We start from the raw sequence: 21,713 nt of genomic DNA, 5'->3' as shown, positions 1-21,713 counted from the left end.
ATGCTGCCCCAGTTTAAGAAAATATTAGAGTGCTGTCTGCAAACTTGAGGCTTTTGAGAAAGATTAGAGTAATGTTTCTAATGCGAGAGGTCGCCTTTGTGGCCTGGGTGTTAAGGCACTGACCATTGGTTAGGGTTAGGGGGCATTTCCATTCATCTGTGCACAGTCCCTAATATATGAAAATGTTTTAGTTCTCTGCATTACCCAATGGGTGACTTGTGTCTTTAATAACGCACGTGTCTTTCTCACAGATTACATGAACCAAAATGGAGTCTCGGATGTGGTGAATCCCATCTACCAGCATCCTGGCCCGCCGCGCACCCTCCTTCCCACCGTGTCTTCAGACGATACAGAGACCGAGTACCTGAACTGCTTTAAGAACGGGACCAACGGACCGGAATACCTCAATGAGGTCCCGTCCCGGGTCATCCTCCCGCTCACCTCGAACGGCACGGTCAACGGCATTCAGAAATACCAGCCCCAGAACAGCATAGACAACCCCGACTACCAACAGGATTTCACCCCCACCTTCAAGAGCCACGCTAACGGACACATACCGGCAGCAGAGAACGTAGAGTACCTGGGCCCGGACTGAGGACTGAGTGGAGTAAAACAAGAAATAAGATACTTTTTTTGTTTCATTAAGAAAGGCGTTGATATATTGGCTGGAGAAGCGTAAGTGGTACCATCTGTTATATTATTCTGTCTGACGGAGTCCTGCAGTGTTTGCATGCCTTCACGTTAAACCGGTCTCATTCCAAAGAGTCTTTCCTTATCACCAAAGTACAAATGACTTTTTCCTGATGAATGCGGGACGAAAACTGAGTCACACTGGACTCAGTCGACCTTAGAGTTGCTGGACCAGATGCGCCCTCACGTCATAAACCCCGTCGGGAAGCGAAAAATCTCTAAATGTTATGCACAAAATACCCAATGTGATCCAAATGTGTCGGCGGAGAAACGGTATTAAAAGCATGTAAACGCCTCCATTTTTTAAAGAGGCAGAAGCTCTGTTGCGTGAAACAGAAACTGGCAGCTCAACCCATAACACAGCTTGAGGTACACACGTTGTAGGCCGAGAACATTTCTTCGCAGTGACGTCGAGAAGATTAAAGGGAGTGCACAGCTGCTTCAGGTGTTGGATTCCTCAGAGACGCGACGACGAGTCAGCGAGGAAACATGTAGAATGTATAGTCAGCGTAAAGGGGAATACTGGTGAATTGTATCATTTAAATATGTCAAGTTCATGTACTAAAACAGTTCTGCTCTCTCTAAGCACGGAACGGCAGCGGAGTAGAGTTTCTGCTTCCCCCCCTCCCCGCCAGATGTTTCATATCACACCAACTATGTCGAGAATGTGATGGCAAATAGAGCGAATGCGACCGTGGTTGCATCACACTGCAGTTTTGTCTTTGTTATTTTAATAGCTCCGAACCTACAGCGTATTTCTGTAAAGCCACAAAGTTAGCCAGGTTTTTATCAGTACGGTTCATGAGTCTCGCGTACACAGAGACCTCTCATTTACCGACCCTGTGACTGATCACTTCCCGAAGCCGTGAGAGCCTTTCATTTTTTTTTTTTTTTTTTTCTTTTATGTCTGCTCTGCACATTGACAAAAACTTTATTAGGAAAGAGCTTTTTTATTTTTTATCGAAACTTAATGCTGGTTGAACTGTCTTAGAGCGTGTGAGTAACATGTTTAAATTTTATTAGTAGTAGCATTTCCTCTGATGTATTTTAGAGTGGCACTATGTCAGAAACCAAGAATGTTTCTGTTGTTTGTGGTCTATTATGAGACTTCTCCGTATGTGTTGTTGTTTTTTTTTTTCTGTGTTTTTTTTTAAGCAGAAGTGTAGACTGTTGTTTCACACAGGGTGTTGACGCCATACAAATGAATCTGTTCCTAGCTTTAAAGTCGTATAGTCTTGCAAGAGCATTAATTTTGTAAAGTTTGTTCCTAGTTTTAAGGAAATATACCATTGTAGCAGCCTGATAAGCCTACTTTTGCAGATTTTATGCAGGTACGTGTACAGAAAGCAGTGATTGTGCTGTGATATACCCCCAAATAGTCACCTATAATTTATACTCAGTACACGTTTTTGTCATATCATACGTGAATATGCACTTACTCCAGAATTGTGATTATTCCATTCAAAAGTGAACATGAATAAATCTTTTTTTTTTTCTAAACAAATATACGTTGTTTTATTTTTCTACTAGGTACAATACAGGGGTTGTTATTGGTCGCTGTCTTAGCGCTTCAGGCCTCCGCGGTCCAATGAAAAAGAGGTGCATCCACACTGAGGCTTTGCCGTTTCACCACAGATCATGTCAAAGGTTGCTTTAGTCGCAGTTTGTTAGCGTGACACCAGGGTCGGAGCACAGCGCATGACATGAAACCACCGCTGACGAGGGAACTGAAAAGAGCTTGATTAAGCATCAGCACGGCATACAGTTCGTGAAATGTTCCCGCACTACAACAGTGGCTTTTTAATCAAGACAGATCAAGGGCCTTCTTAACGTGTGGCTCGTCAGTCTACACGTAGATAAATGATTATATTCTTTGACCCCTAACAGGCGCTCAAACCAGGAAGTTGTGGGTAACTGGGTCATTGCATTGCATGCAAAAGGTTGACATGAGGAGAAGAGTTGTGATTCAATTATAAAAAGCTGTGTCATTTCAGAGGTGATCATTTCCGTCATGTGTGAGATTAGAAACCTGGATTTACTTGTTTATGTAAGGGCCAAGCTTTGAGTGCTAAATGTGACAGTATCTTCTACTACTTTAGCATGTCGCAGCAATGTTTGAATTCAAGTAACGGGTCTTAATCACAACAGAATATGTGATAAACCACATTTTACTACAGGGTTTTCTCTGTAACACAAGTAGCCTATTTATGACTAAATCACATTGAGGCCACAGGGTACTAGATAGTCTTTGAAGGTTTTATGATACTAATAATGAACAGTTTAGCCTCAGGTTACCTGCTTCATCAGCACTCCTTGATTTGATCAGATTAGCTTGACCGTTTTTTTCAAACGTTATTTAGAGAAGTAAATCATTAACAATGAAGACCAGGAGGATGGGTTCACATAAAACACCATAAAAAGATAAATAAGACAACTTTAATCTTTTTAAAGATTTGATGTATCTTCCGTGTTTGTGTGTGCTGTGACATGTCTGGAAATACACAATTTATTTTTGCTAAAGAGGAGTAAACTGCTGTTCGGCCGCTTTTGATCCCACACTGTAAATGTCAGGTTCAAGTGTTTTCCCACGCTTCCTGAATCAGGTCATTTGAGTGGCTGACGTTTTTAAGCAAAACTGTCTCAAATTCACGGTTAACCGTTTCTTCCTCTTTGCTGCCGTGTCCCTTTATTTTCTGACATTTAAAAAACTGAAAAGACAATGAAAGCAATCGCTGGCTGTAGTAGAGACAGACATTAACATTTCTCACTGCTGTACACAAATTGCTGCAAGTGATCTTAAATATGTTTGTGAAATAAAGCTGTTAAAAGCTGTAGAAATGCCTCAACTTGTAGTACCATTGTAGCAAGACAAGTATAAATAGGCCATGGGTTGTGAAGTCCCTTCAGACATGATCTATAAATAGCATTGGTGGGGATTCCTCAGAAGCCTGATTATAACTTCCTGAAAAGGTGAGTCCAAGAGGAAACTTGAGGACATTTGTAAAGTTTACTGGAAGTAAAAACGAATTTCGTTGTTTTTGACTTTTAGAAAGACCAGTGTATGACAAGCTTCTCTGTTTTCTTCCTTTTAGAACAAGAGAGCAGAGATGTGTGATTGGATGTGTGATATTGCACCTCACTATAAAGAGAATGTAAAGACAAATATGTCATATGTGTTTGTGGTGTATTTTGTCGCCTGAAGCCTCCGACACTAACACCATGAAGCAGACGTGTAGTGACACATATTTGTCTGCATAGAAAATTTATATACTCTTACATTCTGATAATAGTTTTCACTACTCTGAAATTACCTTAATAACCAAAAGCTCAACCAAAAGAAACATTTCCCTTAGTTTTTTTTATTTGAGCCAACTTTTACTTTTTTATTTTACCTTGCAGATTAAAAAAAATACAGTTGATCATTTAGATATTGGTGTCAGGTTAGAAATGGCCATGTTTACTCATTTTTTTTAGTGTCATTAAGAAATTAAGAAATTTCTTACGCCCGGGTTTGTCTGGAAGATAAGTAAAAACATAAATGTTACGTTTTTTTGTTGCATTTGGATTTAAATTCTGTAACATAAATATTTGCGACTCAAGCCCACTGAGCTAATTGTCTTGTTCTATTAGACTGGGCTTTGATCAAACAGCACAGACGGGAAATTGTGAGAGCGAGAGAGAGAGCACACATTACTTGTTATCAGCATGAAAAAGTGCTACCGGGATGTGAAATCTTTTTTTTATTATTTTATGATTTAGATGTATTCCTTTCGGTTTCTTGACGTGTCTTAAAATCAAATCAATTAGGTCAAAGGGTGTTGACATGCAAAATGAAAGTTGAGCAAATTAATGTGTACATCATTTTTATTTTACTGAAGTCTATTCATGCATACAGTGTAATATTTTTATTTATTTATTTTAACTCAGCCTTTGTCACTCACAGTTAATGCAAGGACAGTATGGATAGTTTATCAGTCAATTCATCCCTGTAAGCTAATGCTGTGGAAAAAAAAACGTGAGTCAAATCTTCAAAAAAATAAAAATGAGAAAGGCACAAAAAAACTTTTAATCGTGTCATTTCTCCTGCTCTGTTTTTAACTTTAATGGTACAGTTTAATGGCGTGTTGGTGCAGTACCTCCTTTCCGTCGCCTGGTGGCAGCACAGAGGGAAACGGTTTGTCTCCGCCCCACACAAATACCCAGAAGAAGACATCCTCACAAAGATATGCGAAACTTTACCTGGGCTGTCAGTTGGATTCGATCATTTTACTAAGCGCAATGGGACCCTTAGCTGGGAGAAGCTTTTTATTGAAACTCTTCTTTGTTATACTCCTGGCGGGGGGATATTTCCAGTGGGTAAGTATGACTGAACATCTCGTGACAAATACATGACTCAGCTCCGGCTGCCGTTGCTACTGTGATGTTTACCTCAAGCTGCTAGCGAAACTAAAATACAGGTCAACCCTGCAGCTAAGGGTCTCCAACTGTTTTAACGTCAGCCAGAATTTGACTTAACACCGGCTTGAATGCATAGCTAGCGTTACTACACAGCCCACGTTTGTGAAAAGCAGATGTGGGTAACGCAGCGTTGGCTGCTGGGGTTGGCACAAATTGTTTCCTTAACCCAAAGCTGGTGTCGAAACAAGTTTCTCTGTGTCACGTCAGAGTGAAACCACCTCACTAGGTATTAAAATGAGGTTAAGCTAAACGTGTCACATGCTAAGGGGCTGACAAAACCAGTTAAATCTGCAACGTTAGCAGACATTTAGGTTGTTTTTACACCGTTTGCATTATTGATTTGACTGCCACTGTAAATAATAGTGATTCGTGTCGTTATTAAGTTGTTATTATGAATTAATAAGGCAGTATCACTACCTAGCATGTAGCTAGTCAGTGAGACAAAACCTCGAAAGCCTGGTCAATGTTTTTTTGATTTTATTTTATTTTTTTAAGCAGTGGCATTGAAGTATAAGAGCAAGAAATACATCACTGATTATATCCCACTGATATTGATAATAACACAAAGCTTCTGCGCTTTAATAAACTCGTTGTAATGCAGATTTTCTTGTCTGTGGCAGTTATTCTTTTTTGCATAAATGCACTATAACAGATGCCGGTCCTGTCACTTGGAGGCTCTTCAAAATAAGCATGGAAAAACTGCTGAATGTGAAGGTCGTCGCTGTTCAGAGCTTTCACTTTGATTTAATCAAGTCAGGTCCCGGATAGTGGTCGTTTGACCTCAGTCGCCTCTAAGCTCACGTCACTGCACTGTTTGCGTTCCTATGATCAGGTCAGGTCAGTCCACTGCAAGGCACAGAGCTGCTCTGAAACCTTCCAAAAACGCCTGACTTTGGTTAATCATTGCTGTTTCGAGATAAGATAGCATCCAGAGAATGTCTAAATCAATAAAAAATATTGATCATTTTTGCGGCGGGTTAGCAGGGAGCATTTTGCCAAAACATTTTCATCTTCCTTGGTTCGGTTTTGTCGTTGTAGCGTGGATTTCTGTTTGCGTGACGGTTTGCACTAACCCCTGCATCCTAGAATCCTTCTAGTTGTTACCCAAGATAAAAAAGCGTCGGGCAGATTTTTTGCAGCTTCATAAACCTCAATCTTAAGGGAAATAGTGACATCTGAATGCTGCACGTGAACTCACTCCCACGAGACACAAGTAGGACAGAGTTGACGCTGCTTTCTCAAACAGTTTGTAAAGTGATTGAATCAACTTCCTTAAGTTGCCTCGACGAGCAAAGAACATGTGAGATGCTGGAAAGACGGATACAGGCTCACTTTTAGCTTATTGTGTTCTCTCAGCTAATTTGTTTCAAATAACAGTTTTAGTGCTTTTCTGTTATTAAATTATGGGCTAATGAAGACAAAAATGTGCAGGCTTCTCCTGCGGCTATAGAAAAGTAATTCTTCAAATACCCGACGGAAACATTTTTGCAGAACTGAAAAATTTATTTTCAGATATTCAAATCAAACCATCCTAGAAATTCAGGAAATGAAACAAGACCAGATACCTGATAAAGGTAAACGTTTTTAGCAACATAACTGTTCAAGACTCCTCTTCTGCTGTAGCCTTTAATGGAACTGAGCTGTCTGTATGTGATTTGTTTGCTTTGTCCTTGGCCTCATCAAAAAGCTACTTATAGTTCACTGGACCCTAAAGGAAAAACAGATGTACCGGTCAAAGACTAAAATAATTTGTTTTGTGAACACACTGTGTTTTTCTTGTCTTGATATCAGGTTGAAGCCCAACACTGTGTGTGGTACGGTGAGTGCGGGGACTCCAAAGCCGTGCCTGGAAAAAAGTACAACTGCAACTACACCGGCCCCCCTGTCCCACTAAAACCTGACGGCTATGAACTTCTCACGGTACCTACAGTGTCTTAAAACTTATTCCCTGTTGTTTCTGAAATTTTATACGCAGTTGTCTGTAATATACTTCTTCACACTAGTGCTTTATTTTGCACTGTGGAAAAACTGATAAAATTGCGTGGAAGTTACGTCATCTCCTTTGTGTTGATATGCAGGAGCTTTGTCCTGGATACGACTATGGAAACCGAAGTCTCTGCTGTAATGTTGACCAGCTGCGTACTCTCAAAGGGAGTCTCCAGCTGCCCCTTCAGTTCCTGTCTCGGTATGCAGTGCCGTTATAACATTAGGAATTAAGCACATGACATACTTGGAAGGGCATTGTCACTCGCCCACGGAATTTATGAATACAAAGAGCATGCTCTCAGGCTTTTGAGTCAGTTTGTTCTGCTAAAATGTTACATGTTGTTGTAACTTGTAAGTCTTTGGCTTTGAGTGATCTAAAAATGGCTTAGAGATGGACTTGCTGCAAGGCCAGATGCATACAATAATCCAAATTAGGCCACCATATTTGTTATTGTCTTGTTTTTCCCCTATCAACTTTTACACACTTTTAAAATGTAACTTGTTTTATTATTCTGTTAGTTATGTTATGGTCTCTTTACTTTCCTTTCGTTTTTTTTAATTTGTGATTCTGGTACATGTGTATGCAGGTGTCCAGCCTGTTTCTTCAACCTGATGAACCTCTTCTGCGAGCTGACATGTAGCCCCCACCAGAGTCAATTTATGAACGCCACCTCAATCAATGATACCAGTGTTTTGAAAGTGCAGTACTACGTTGGACAAACATTTGCTAATGGTGAGTTCATACCAAGAACTTGATGCTGCGTCAGTTTCATATGTTCGTGTAGTGTAGAGGGGAAAAAAAGTCATCATAGTATCATAATAATGGACGCATTTAGTTTGCTTAGGAAATCTGCTGGGTAAACATTATCGGTTCCCCAAATGTAGTCATGCTGTCAGAGTTTTGTAATTTCACGGGTGACTGATGGTCATAACCTTTAAATTCTGAGTCACATAACAAAGGGGATGGGCAGTTTCTGAAATCTCGAGTTTGCCCTAAAATAATCGTTCTTTTTTTTTTTGCAGCCATGTACAATGCCTGTAAGGATGTCCAGGCACCATCAAGCAACGTGAAGGCCTTATCGCTGCTCTGTGGGAAGGATGCCAAGTATTGCAATGCGACTAACTGGATTCAGTACATGTTCAGTACCGACAACGGACAGGCTCCCTTTCCTATTGACCCCATATTCTCAGGTACATAACTTTTAGTGCTTTTTTTCTAAAGTAGTAAAGGTTTTATTGAAATTCACCACCTTTGTTACACCATCATGTAATGCCCTTTTTTTTTCTCCTCTAGATGTCCCGGTATCTGGTTACACTCCCATGAACAATCACACATATGCATGCACTGAGGGCCTAGAGGATGGTTCAGGTCCCTGCTCCTGCCAGGATTGCGCAAAGGCATGTGGACCCAAACCAGTACCTCCTCCTCTCCCCCCGCCCTGGACCATCTTCGGTATCGATGCCATGGCTGTCATCATGTGGATCTTTTACATGGCCTTCCTGCTCGTCTTTGTTGGAGCTGTGCTCGGAGCTTGGTGTTACAGGTATTGGGCTTTTTGCCTGTAGTATGTAGCGCTGGGACCTTGATCATTCAGAACACGCTATCTTAAATAATATGTTTGGGGTTTTTTGGTTTTTTTTTTTAGCTAATTTCTCATTGACTAAGTTGTGATACTTTATGTATGCAGGAAACGAACCATCATGTCTGAGTATGGTCCCATTTTGGACAGCAACAACCCCCTGTCACTCAACAGTGATGGTCCTGACCAAGGTACAGCCTTCCACGATTCACCAGTAGCTCTACTGAAGTAATACCATTGTTCTGTTGTTTCCACAAGACCCAAATTAACTTGTAGTATTTGTCTCCTCTCAGTAAATGTGTCATGCTGTGAAACGCTGGGTGAACGCTTTGAGAATGCCCTGCGGACCGTCTTCAGTAGATGGGGTTCTTTCTGTGTGCAGTATCCCTGCCTCATCATCCTGGGCAGCCTCATACTGGTGACAGCCTTCTCTGGGGGCCTGGTCTACATGCGCATCACCACTGACCCCGTTGATTTGTGGTCGTCCCCCAGTAGCCAGGCTCGTCAAGAGAAGGACTACTTTGACAGCAACTTTGGACCCTTCTTCAGAACTGCGCAGCTCATTATAACCACTCCACTCAATGACACTTTCATCTACTCGCCGTATTTTGGAGGATCAGACGTCCCATTTGGAGCTATCCTGGGCCAAGATATCCTGCATCAGGTGGGTTAGTGAGAGAGGTCAGTCCGTAAGATCATGAGCAGTGTTGACTCTGATCTGTCATTAGAGCCATTGTGCAGTATGCATAAAGGAGTAGTATGTACCATAAAAGATGAAGTCTCATTTGAAGAACATCTGCGTTTCTGAAACTGCGGTTTAAAAGTTCTCCTTTCATATTCTACTCTTTTTTTTTTTTTTTTTTTACTTTATCCAACCAGGTGCTCGACCTGCAGCTAGAAATCGAAGGACTTGTAGCTACATATGACGGCCATAACGTCACCCTGAAGGACCTCTGCTTGGCTCCACTGGCCCCGTACAATAACAACTGTACCATCCTGAGTGTCCTAAACTACTTCCAGAATAGCCACGCTGTGTTGGACCACATTAGAAGAGATACTTTTTATGTCTACGCTGACTTTCACAGTCACTTCCTCTACTGTGTCAGGTGAGTTTTCTAAAGTTGGTACAGTTTTTTTTTTTTTTTTTTTTTTTTTTTAAACCGCTTAACACCAAGCCTCATTCTCCAATTCGAGTTTGAAATCACATGCTCCAAATAAATAAAGTATATCTTGGCAGCTAATAGGTTTAAATTAGGTTTATTTCTTTATTTCACCGTGTCAAAGTAAATGAAGAACGGCCACAGCGTAAATTGAAGATTTTATTTCCCCCCTAACAAAACTTTACACTACTGCAATGAATGCACATTTGGGATGTTGCGTGTGGTGGCCAGCAGGCAATAATATAGTGTTTGTAACTAAATGCTCAACAGCCCCTTTAAAGAGGGCTCTCTGGTTCTTCAGGCCACACTGGCTCTCGTTGTGTTTTGCATCTCCCTGTAAACGTGTCTTAATTGCTAATGAGTTGGAGGTTCGAATAAAAGTTGCTATGGCGAAACTGTCAAGACCTCCGGACACAAAATAAATTATAAATGCCTGAAGCTCACTAGATGGCGTTTTCAGAATTTGCATGTCTTCATAAAATAGCACGCTCAGACTTCCTCTTGGCTGTCATGTGCTAAGTGGTTGTTTATCTGTTGTTCCTTAATGTGATATAATTAGGCATGGGTTATGGCAAAACAAATACTGCTGGCTAGTTTGTTCTTTTGAGCATTTCTCAGGCTTTTAACTCGGTTTGTGCTTTTCTTTCTGCAGTGCTCCAGCATCCCTCAACGACACCACTCTTCTCCATGATCCCTGTTTAGGCACCTTTGGTGGCCCTGTCTTCCCGTGGCTGGCACTTGGGGGTTACGATGGTGGGTCTGCGTGTGTGTGTGTGCACATCACGAAATCTATCAGAAAAGAAGACACTTGAGTAGATCAGAACAAGTTTTACAAGCCGTCCTGTGTCCAGCAGTTAAAACCTTTTTAGTATGAATTAGTGGAACTTTTGTGGAGAAATCAGATCAGACACAAATCACAATTCAGAGAAAGAATGTTTATGTAATTTGTCTTAAAACTAATTGCACACAGCTGCCTGGACGGGATCTTTAAACATCTTTAGATGGAAGAAATAGAGTACAAAACTTACTCAAGTATTTAGGAGAATACCTACCTGTAAGGTATAGGTAGTACATTTATTCTCATGCAGCAGTTATCATTATGTTGTGTGCTATTTAAAATGTTGCATGCTAATGAGTGATGGCTTCACTTTTTTACAACTAATTCGTCTTGTTTTTGTTTTTTCCCCCACTACAGCCACAAACTACAACAACGCCACTGCTCTTGTGATCACCTTTCCGCTCAAAAACTACCTGAATGACACCGTCAGCCTTGGCAAAGCTCTGGCATGGGAAACAGAGTGAGACAACAATCTAATAACAGTCTAGTCTTAGCAAAGACACTCTTCATGATGCATGTGTACCAACTGTGATTTTTTTTGTTTGTTTGTTTGTTTCAGATTCATCAACTTTATGAAGAATTTCAATAACCCCAATCTGACCATAGCCTTTAGTGCAGAGAGGAGTATCGAAGATGAAATCAACCGAGAGAGCAACAGCGATATCACCACTGTACTCATCAGCTATGTCATCATGTTCGTCTACATCTCCCTGGCCCTGGGACACATCCACAGCTTCAGTAGACTTGTGGTAACAGATTGAGCCTCAACTCATTGCCATTAAATTATTATTATTTTTTTTTTTATCTCTTGTCCGTGCATGTTTCGCATTCCTAAGCATAATCCATGCCTGTAATAGTTTTACTCATCGCATAGTTTAACTCCTCTTTCCTGCTTGTGACAAAAGAACTGTGACGTAAGAAGACAACCCACTCAAACATAAAAGATATCAGATGGCAGATGTTCTGTGTTCTCATCCATACAGGTGGACTCTAAGGTTTCTCTGGGTGTAGCAGGTATCCTGATTGTGCTGAGCTCTGTGTCCTCCTCACTGGGGATCTTCAGCTATGCTGGTATCCCCCTTACGCTGATTGTAATTGAGGTCATTCCCTTCCTTGTGCTGGCTGTTGGAGTGGACAACATCTTCATTATAGTACAGACATACCAGGTAAACCCTTTTTGACCCTGTCAATTAAACTGGTGGTACATCGTTTTTTTATTGTACAACTTCAGCTTGCTGAAAGTGTTTTCCATTTGCTCTTTTAAAACAGAGGGATGAGCGGCTGCCGCATGAACAACTTCACCAGCAGATTGGTCGTATTCTTGGAGACATTGCCCCTAGCATGTTTCTCTCCTCCTTATCTGAGACTGTGGCTTTCTTCCTAGGTAAAGTAGATCAGTTGATTACTGCAAAGACCCCCAAACTTTTTTGCACTGCAGACTGCTTTAATACTCTATACAAATTATTGTAAAGTGTATTTTTTTTTTTTGCAAAAGACCCCATTTTGCAGAGGTATGATGTTTGTAATAGAAGTTAGTAGTTACATCTTCACTGCTTTCCTGGCTATCTTGGGATACTGAGTCTTGACTTTGATCCAGAATGCTTGCAAAGATATAACTGAACATACTTTTCCACCCCTTGATAATTTCCATGCTTGAGGAGTTCATCGTTTTTTCTGCTGAAGTGTCCAACCTCAGTCTCTACCAAAATCCTAGCTTATTTTATTATATTGATCAAGTTGAAGAGGTCATGAACTTTGCTATTCAAACGTCCCTGGACAGTGATCTCCCCCTTGTGGTGAAGGGAATTACCATAAAAATATAAAATGGGTTATGTGTTTATTAGTTTTATTTTTTCCCCAAAACATATTGTTTCTGCACAGCCTAGCTGGAAATGCTTTTTTGGCCCGGTGGTTTGGGTCCTTATATGTATGTACAGTAGGAACATTAAATTAATTATTAACGATGAGGTTTCTCCTGAAATTTAAAAAAACCCGAAGAGGATTGACGCAGTGGAGTCACATGCGGATGAAATTGTTCTTCTTCTTTTCCAGGAGCGTTGTCGAACATGCCTGCAGTGAGAACGTTCTCTCTGTTTGCTGCCTTGGCAGTTTTTATTGATTTCCTGTTGCAGATCAGCTGCTTTGTCAGCTTGCTCGGCTTGGACGCCAGAAGACAAGAGGTGAGACTGACGGAAATGATGGGGACATGCATGATACTTGAGGGTCACTGACTGTGGTGGGGGGTTATGAGAAGTGGATTTCCTATGTATTTAGCAGCTGCAGGGTTTAATTCTGCCAATCACTGCAGTAACTTAACTGATTCCTCTCTAGTTGGTTCTTTGCAAATCACTAAAATTCACCAGTGGAGTGATTTTTGAGATTTTTTCAATGGTACAATTTGTTATGGCCTTAGCAACCAGTGTTTACACTTCTTAAATCTGTCCTGTTGAAAAGGGGAATCGGCTTGACATCGTCTGCTGTGTGAAGCTGCCAGAAACTCAGGAAGCCAAGTCAGACAGCTTCCTCTTCCTCTTTTTCAAGAAAATCTACTCACCATTCATCCTTAAAGAGTGGGTGCGGCCAGTCATAGTAAGTAACCCAGTGACACTTCGGCATTCTTGCATGTTTTTTTTTCCCCCACCTGATGATGTGCTGATGAACTTGATTGAGTAGAAAAAAAAAAAACATTTCTGATGATGAATGTGTTGTTCTTTTCAGATGGCTGTGTTTGTGGGAATGATCTCCTTCAGTATTGCTGTGGTGAATAAAGTAGAGATTGGACTGGACCAGAAACTATCCATGCCTGATGTAAGTTTTGCTTACTCGAACCTTTCTAAAAAAATGTGGCCAACATAAAGTTCTACTTTGAGTATTTGTAGTAGCACTGATCAGTCATTTATTTGGCAGGGGAATTAACTTTCCACCAGCTAAATCAGTTGCATTACGTCATATGAATTCATATGACGTTCAACATTCCCCCAGCTTTATTTTAGTTCCTCTTCCTTCTGGCAATCTGACAGTTTGTCTCTCCATCTAGGACTCGTATGTGCTGGAATACTTCAAGAACCTGACCGAGTATCTCCACACGGGAGCTCCAGTGTACTTCGTGGTAGAGGATGGCTTTAACTACACTTCCCCAGAAGGCCAGGACGCCGTGTGTGGAGGAGTGGGCTGTAGCAACAACTCCCTGGTCCAGCAAGTTTACTCCGCCTCACTGATCAGCAACTAGTAAGTCTGATCAGTGAATACGAAAATGCAATAAACTCACTGCGTACTCTTCAGTCTGTGTGGCAGCCATGTGACATAGCCTGGAAACTAGTGCGTAATGTTTTCGTTCTCTTCTAGTTCAACCATTGCCTACACACCATCCTCCTGGCTGGACGACTACTTTGACTGGGTTAAGCCTCAGTCGACCTGCTGTCGATACTACAACAACTCCGAGATCTTCTGCAATGCCTCAGGTACATTTTTATCCAACCCTTGTTTCATAATTCTACTTTTAAAATCTCATATTTTTATGAGTTCTCCATGTGTAGAACTCAGTGAAACAATATCACCGAGGACACATATAGAAACAAGGCAGTGTAAAACTTGCAGTGTAATTAATGCTGTGGAAAGCAAGCAGAATCTGAAGTGTAATCATTGCAGATAATACTCTACTGAGGACAGTAATATGCCCTGTAGCGGGAAAAATGCACAAAATACCTAAAGGAGGCAGAAGACCAACACAATCCTCAATAAACTGAAATAGAGACGCCTGGACAATGGATGCCGTTGCACAATTCTGCTGGCATCATCCAACAAATTGGATAGTCATGTACAACTGTTCATTAATCACCAATTAAATAACTTAATAGCATTTAAATAGCACAATAAAAATCCAAAACCTACATGTATTATATAAACAAAAGCCTACAATGCAACTCTGGCGTTGTTTATTTATTCATTTATTTTCCATTCTTGGCTGTCTGTCTTGGCACATACACATAGTTTTGCCGATTGCTATTGAGTAAATGGATGAATATATTCCTTCTATTGTTTTCCAGTGGTAAATTCGACCTGCGTATCTTGTCGGCCTATGACTCCCAGCGGAAAGCAGAGGCCTGAAGGAGAAGACTTCATGCGGTTTCTACCCATGTTCCTGTCAGACAATCCTAACCCCAAGTGTGGGAAAGGGTAATTTCGCAAGTCTTTCAAAATCTCCTTCTTTGAGATTTTTATTGAAAACACATGACATGTCTTTGAATCCTTTCACTTCTGTGCTCCCATGCATTTGGAGGGGAAAAAAAAAAAATCTCCATTTTGGCTCGTTTTTGTTGTGGTTTGTAATGTTTCTCTTCTCTTATTTCTCCGCTCCTCCAGCGGCCACGCGGCCTACGGCACAGCAGTCGACCTGAAGCCTAATGACGCAGGGGTCGGAGCCACTTACTTCATGACTTACCACACCATCCTAAAGGAGTCCCCGGACTTTATAGAAGCTTTAAAAATGGCTCGAATCCTGGCTAACAATATCAGCCAGTCCATGAACCACAAAGTGTTTGCCTACAGGTTGGTCCTGATCTACTGTCTACTGTTGTGTATTTATCTTGGTTTAATATGCCGTTTTATAATTGTATAATGGGGCATTTTCACTTTCAGGCGTTGCTGTAGTCAGCACTTTGCTTGTTGGGAACTCAAAGTTCAGGGTTATCAGGGGGGAAAAGTAGGTCATAGATAAGCACACAGCAAGGAAAACATTATAAATGGCAAAGCAGCTAATGTTTGACTGGAAGTACTGGATTAATGTTGCATCCAGTATTGCAATGTTGTGCCTACACTCCTGGAATAAGATGTCTCAACCCAAATGCATGAATGGACAAAGAAGTAGAGCCACTTTATTTAGTTATAGATTATCCACACTGTTTCGTGTCTATTTAAAAACAATATTTTCCTTTTCCTGCAGCGTCTTCTATGTGTTCTACGAGCAGTACCTCACCATCGCGCAAGACACGGCTCTGAACCTCGGCGTGTCGCTCGCGGCCATATTCGTGGTGTCGACCGTGCTGCTGGGCTTCGAGCTGTGGTCGGGCGTGCTCGTCTGCATCACCATCGCCATGATCCTGGTCAACATGTTCGGCGTCATGTGGCTGTGGAGCATCAGCCTCAATGCAGTTTCCCTTGTGAATCTGGTCATGGTGAGAGCGGCGTGACTTGCTTCAAGGGGTTACTTTTGTGATTTTTGTGAAATGGGATATTTCAGTTGCTGTTTTTCGATGCTTTAGTTCGTGCAGTTTAAAATGTATAGTATCCGAGTATAAGATTAGTTTGGTACACGTCTGTTTTCATTCCCAACTGACATTTCTCGTGGTACAACTTTCTTCTTTACTTAACTTCAGTTTTGCCTTGAGTTCACTAAATTACCACGTCATATCGGATCAGTTATTGTATTTGGACAGATTTTTTTCAAAGTTTTATTCTACAAATAAGCAGTACGACTCTTCTGGGATTGGATTTTTTTTTTATGATCAATTGCATGTACTTCACATATCCGGTATTCATCAGATCTGACCTGAAACTAGACTTCTGTTTACACACTGTCTGGTTGTCTGACGCGTCACTTGATGGACTTTGTCTAGCAATGTCACAATATCTCTTGGTGATATCAGTTGTGTTGGCCTGTTATGTTTTTTTTTTTGTTTTTGTTTTTTTATAATGATGTGCAAGAATCCAGTTATGTGGAGCTTTTAGTCCTGAAATGTCACGTCTCTGGTGCTGAGGTGTTCCCTGTCCTCTGTTGCAGTGCTGTGGCATCTCGGTGGAGTTCTGCAGTCACATTGTGCGAGCCTTTTCCATCAGTGTGAAGAAGAATAGAGTGGAACGGGCTGAGGAAGCCCTGGCTCACATGGGCAGCTCTGTAAGTCGTGCTTTACCTAGAGAAAAATAAGGTCCGATTTTGGGTTGTTAATAATAGACAGAACAATAACGGCTTGTTGGATTTTATTGCAGAGACCATTGCATGAAAGTATGTGTGCAAGGTTTTCTTTGACAGTTTTGAAAAAAAATTAGATGGCTAAACTTATATTTGGCCATTTTATTTTAGTCACATGACATTACATTTGACACATTTTCCTTTCTGCAGGTTTTCAGTGGGATCACATTAACAAAGTTTGGAGGCATCTTAATCCTGGCACTTTCCAAGTCGCAGATCTTCCAAGTCTTCTACTTCAGAATGTATTTGGCCATCGTGCTACTTGGGGCGACGCACGGCCTCATCTTCCTTCCTGTTTTGCTCAGCTATATAGGTCAGTAAAGGAAGGGATAAGAAACTGTCCACACACGGTGCAAGACTGGCGCACGGATCTGATGCTAGTTTACACTCACTGCAATGCGTCTCGTCTCTTTTCACAGGTCCGTCGGTGAATAAAGCAAAGGTGTTCGCTGCGAACCAGCGCTACGCTGGTACAGAAAGGGAGCGCCTCCTCAACTACTAGCCGCCTGCGTGGGACAGTGAACAATGTGCTGCTTGTCTGCGAGGGACTGTGTGGGTGTGAGCTCAAGCTGATTCCATGTTCACTGACATACTCATCAGCATCGCCACTACTATGCATGGATTTAACTCAGGAATAAACTTGGGAATAGAAATGCCAGAGGCCTTGTCAGACTACACCCTCACCGATTTTCCACAGAAGAATTTGGGGCCTCCTCCAGTCCTCCTCCATTCCTCCTCCTGACACTACAGGACTAGTATGTCTTCAGTATTTGAAGCATAAGCAACATTCGTCACAAAAAACAGACTTTGAAGGTTTTGCTATAAACTGTTGTTGGATTGTGATGCCCTCATACTTCCTCACTGTCAGTCGGTTCCCTAACGTATGAGCTATTTTGACAAGAAAAATGCAAAAGGGTGAAACTGTTTTTATATATATATATATATATATATATGTACCAGAAATATAACATGTAAAGGTTAGCCAGAAGTGGGATTTTTTTTGTGTGTGTTGTCTATTTGATATTGGCACACATACTGGAGCTAACGTAACAAAAGTGGTATCACAGGCTTTTATAATACCTGGCATTGACATGAATCACCACCTGGGCTGTTGTGTACTTACTGCACAAAGAAACAAGCTAGTGAATTTAGCATTTACTCTCCACAACCATGTTGGGAGAAATTGAGTCTTTGGCCCACTCCGCGTTAGGGAGCATAAAAAAAGTTAAAATTTCTGCAACTGAGTCGAAACCTCATTGTTTTATTTCCAAATCAGAAAACTGGGACACGGACCAAAACCAAAAACGGCCGATATAGTTACAATTGGCACTGTAGGTTTTCTCTGTTGGGTTCCAAGCTGCTTCCCACCTATTTTGAATTTATTTCCACCCTCGTAGGTTTTTTGCATTGCAGAGTGCCACATTGCATTTTAGAGTTAGCAAAATTGTCTTAATTTTCTCTTTTTATAGTGTTTGCAAAACTGGATTTTTAGATCATAGATATGTCCGTGGTCTAACATAGGTTGGGATCCATGTTGATGCCAGCTGTAAAGGCTGCCACGGTGCTAATAATGGTTTGAAGTATAAAATGAAACATTTTACAGTTACTGAACAAAACATTTGTTCCATCCAGAGATGGAGAGATGAAGCTTTACTTTTATCTTCAAGTAGTCTTGCACAGAACTAATTTAGATTTCTTCTACGGTTGTCTAGATTATGTTGACAAAAATACCGTACTACTTTTCACTGGTACAGTCTTGAGTTTTTCATTCATTCACCTTTTAATTTATTTATTTTTATTTTGTTGACATCGTGTTACCATACTTAGTCTCCTCTCAAGTTGTTTACCTTGTTCCTGTGCATCACCTGTACTTCACCAAGGTTGATGTGTTCCCATTCATTTGGATAAGGTTGTACCAACACGGAGGACTTTTTACCCAGAGTGTGTTCTGCTTTGAAGAACCTCGAAGACCTACCTTCACCATTCCTTGTTTTTATTTTTCCGATGCTATTTTTCTTTTTTCCTCATGAAGTTGTAATGTTTTTGGGAATGTAAAAAAAGAACTGTGTAGAGAGAGAGAGAGATGTTTAAACCCTGATGTGAAAATGCTTGTGCTCTGCATTGACGCGGACATTATATCGGTGTGGGAAGGGTTTAAACAAAGCATTGGGATAATTTAGTTTTTAACAGTTTTAACATATTAAATGGTATTCTTAACACAGTTTGAAGCCTATAGTTGCTCTTTATTTCAGAGGATGTGCGCCGACCAGCCACAACATTATGACCACTGACAGGAGAAGTAAATAACGTTGACCATCTTGTGACAATACAATGTTCTGCTGGGAAACTTGGCATTCACGTGGATGTTACTTAGACATGTACGACCAGACCAGACCAGACACCCCCACCCCATAGCAATGACACTCCTTGATGTTCAGGAGTCATCCCCAGCAGGATGCAGCCTGACACAGACACACACACAAAAACGCTTTAGGAACAACTCAAGAAAACATGAAAAACAGCACAAGGTGTTGACCTGGCCTCCAAATTCACTAGATCCCAAACTGATCAAGTAGCTGCAGGATGATCCACAGAGGACCCTGCGTTCAACCCATAGGACCCAAAGGCCCCCACTAACAACATCCTGTTGCCAGACACCACAGGACACCCTCAGATGGCCCATGTCCATTCTCTGATGAGTCACAACTGTTTTGGAGGCACAAGGCAGACCTACACAATATTAGGAAGGTGATTATAATGTTATACCTGATCGGTGTATGTCCATGAATTAATTTGTCCTGTACCTGATTTTTTTTTTTTTTTCCGCAGTTCATCATTTAATATTATGAGGTAAGGCAGCAGTTAATTAGTCATTTGAAAGCCAGTTTGTTGTCTGTCTGACTTGGTTTTGATTTACAAAGAAAACTACAGTATCTTTACAGATGTTACAGAATGTCTTTATTGTCGTGGTATAGGTATAACAGAATTAAGGTGACCTGAGGTCCTCCTTAGGTGCCGTAGAAATATTGGAATAAAAATAAATAAAAAGTAAAAGATATGTAAAAACTAAAGTAAAAAATAATGTACAAAACTATAAACACTACAGGCGACATAGCAACCCCATTCACACGTAATAAGAAGTCAACTGTTCTTGAACATCACTTGAAGTTATTGCACTTGTCTGTGAGAAAGTATATTGCACATTTACACATATGAAATTGAGATTATATGAAACATATGAAATTATTGCACGGATGTATTGCACGTTATGAAAAGTTATTGTATAAGTTATTGCACAGTTCACCAGTTGTTTAGTGTGAGTATGGCTCTTGCATAGAAGCCATTCTTCAGTCTGTTAGTGCTGGCCTTCAGTGTTCTGAACCGTCTACCGGATGATAGCAGTTCAAACAGTAAATGTCCGGGGTGGGTTGTGTCTTTGAGTATCGCCTGGGCCTTCCTCAGGCAGCGGAGAGTAGGAGACCTTCTCTACCTCACACAAACTGTAGCAGAGATTGTTCAGACTAACCACACAGTGGCGCCTGAATCCCTTAATGGAGCTGTGTCTGCACCGTGCTGCTCAGTGAAGTAGTGGGAGTGACCTAATTTTTAAGATATCAAGAAGCAGTCTTGTAGTGCTTTTACTTTGTCAGTAAATTAATTTTCTGCAGGGTGCCAGTAAAACGGAGCACGTTAACTAAAACATTTTAAATTAGCTAGATGTTAATGATCTAAATTTGCAGTTTTCACATATGTACACCAACATCTTGAAGGCTGTCAACCTTTCACGTCTCCTTACTGCGTCCCAGTGTGTGTTGTTGTTGTGGCTGTCCGTCCGGCCCTGTTGTCACACAAACCTGAAAGCTCATGACTTATTTATCCGCTGCCCCGTGAGAGCGGGGTCTGTTCTTTGAATCTGGCTGAGAGATTAAAATATTAATTTCCTCTGCGAGCAGGTCTGCTGTGCTGTCTGCAGGGGAGAATGTGCAGGTTGTCAGAGCACAATTACGTAAGATGTGCGAGGCTCGTCTCTGACCTGCACCCATGTTTCATTTTGACATGCTGCTCAGCAAAGGCACTGTAACTCAGCAAGGTATTAAAAACATTTTTAGGACCAGAGAAATACCACAACGTTAGTATCAAACCAAGATGAAATGAGATAAACCCTTATTTATTTGTGTTTTATTCCATTTTAAATACCAGATAAACAAACCTCGATTTCTAGTAATTTCTTAGATATAAAATGACTTCTAAGTATTTCAAAAACACAAGTGAAAGTAATAAATCCTGGTTTCAAATTGAAGCTTCCGTAACAAATCTGAAAGTCAGGTCATTTGCATTACACAGAAGTGATATTATAATCCTTAAAGGACCAGAGCTCAGTGAAAATCATCTTTTATTAATATTTTTTTCAACAATGCACTTAACAGCTGACGTCCAGTTCATTCCCAGACGTGTGCCTCATGAGACAGTCCACCAAACGCAGCACTTGAAACAGGTTTCATTTATGCGAAAAGGATGCAGTGTGTTGTGTAATCTCCTGAACACAAAGTGACTCAGGATGATTTTATTATGAAAGAACTCCACATTGTATTTGCACAGACCTTCCTCCCCCTGAACGTCTCACGGTGACCTTGGATTATCCTGGAATTTAATTTGCTCTGCCATGGATAACAGGACTAATTCAGAAAAAAACAATCTGTTAAATTACAAAGCTCGGCAGACGAGAATTACCAGCTAGCTGTTGAACGGTGGCATAAAAGCAGCAGAAAAAGAAAAATGCAAAGAAAAAGAGGCCAGTTTCAGTGACGCACCCTTGTGATGTTAATAACATTGATCATCAGGAGTGCAGGAAACTTTCCTAATCCTGGTATATTTTTCTAATGTCATGTGCACATCTGCTTCTAAACAATGGAGGCTTGTGCTGCTGCAAAGGAAGATTTGTGTGTGTTTTTTTAAAGTTCCATCAATAAATAAGTGTAAGAAGTGTTTAATGTCCTGCTCTGCGTCACTGGTTTTCTATTACACTGGGTTCA

The 21,713-nt window shown here is 40.9% G+C and overlaps 2 protein-coding genes across 2 annotated transcripts in view; both read left to right on the top strand.

The window, feature by feature from the left end:
- The window catches only part of egfra (epidermal growth factor receptor a (erythroblastic leukemia viral (v-erb-b) oncogene homolog, avian)), a 42,231-nt gene extending 39,993 nt beyond the window's left edge, over window positions 1–2,238 (top strand). Inside the window, exon 28 of the mRNA XM_084547322.1 lies at window positions 252–2,238. Within this exon, the coding sequence (XP_084403448.1) occupies window positions 252–595 (344 nt within the window). The 3' untranslated portion in view covers window positions 596–2,238. The remainder of the gene's footprint in view (window positions 1–251) is intronic.
- Window positions 2,239–4,807: 2,569 nt separating this feature from the next.
- On the top strand, window positions 4,808–18,901 carry npc1 (Niemann-Pick disease, type C1). Its single transcript, XM_084546890.1, has 25 exons — window positions 4,808–5,046; window positions 6,940–7,068; window positions 7,227–7,333; window positions 7,722–7,867; window positions 8,158–8,325; window positions 8,429–8,678; window positions 8,823–8,905; window positions 9,008–9,378; window positions 9,594–9,820; window positions 10,527–10,627; window positions 11,070–11,172; window positions 11,272–11,461; window positions 11,696–11,878; window positions 11,982–12,096; window positions 12,765–12,892; window positions 13,167–13,301; window positions 13,431–13,520; window positions 13,750–13,940; window positions 14,058–14,173; window positions 14,759–14,888; window positions 15,075–15,260; window positions 15,655–15,886; window positions 16,492–16,605; window positions 16,831–16,993; window positions 17,100–18,901. The coding sequence occupies exons 1-25, from the start codon at window positions 4,969–4,971 to the stop codon at window positions 17,180–17,182; spliced, it is 3,819 nt and encodes a 1,272-aa protein (XP_084403016.1). The 5' UTR covers window positions 4,808–4,968; the 3' UTR covers window positions 17,183–18,901.
- Window positions 18,902–21,713: the final 2,812 nt, after the last annotated feature.

The sequence above is a fragment of the Chelon labrosus genome, assembly GCF_963514085.1.
Source record: "Chelon labrosus genome assembly, chromosome: 6".
Classification (NCBI taxonomy): Eukaryota; Metazoa; Chordata; class Actinopteri; order Mugiliformes; family Mugilidae; genus Chelon; species Chelon labrosus.
Note: the sequence above shows the minus strand (reverse complement) of the source record. Positions and strands in the feature narration are given on the sequence as shown.

Excerpts from the sequence above, each read along its gene's own strand:
- npc1 (XM_084546890.1), top strand. The coding sequence starts at position 4,969 with ATGGGACCCTTAGCTGGGAGAAGCTTTTTATTGAAACTCTTCTTTGTT. Across the intron at positions 11,462-11,695 it reads ACAGCTTCAGTAGACTTGTG|GTGGACTCTAAGGTTTCTCT; the intron begins GTAACAGATTGA and ends TCATCCATACAG. Across the intron at positions 12,893-13,166 it reads TGGACGCCAGAAGACAAGAG|GGGAATCGGCTTGACATCGT; the intron begins GTGAGACTGACG and ends CCTGTTGAAAAG.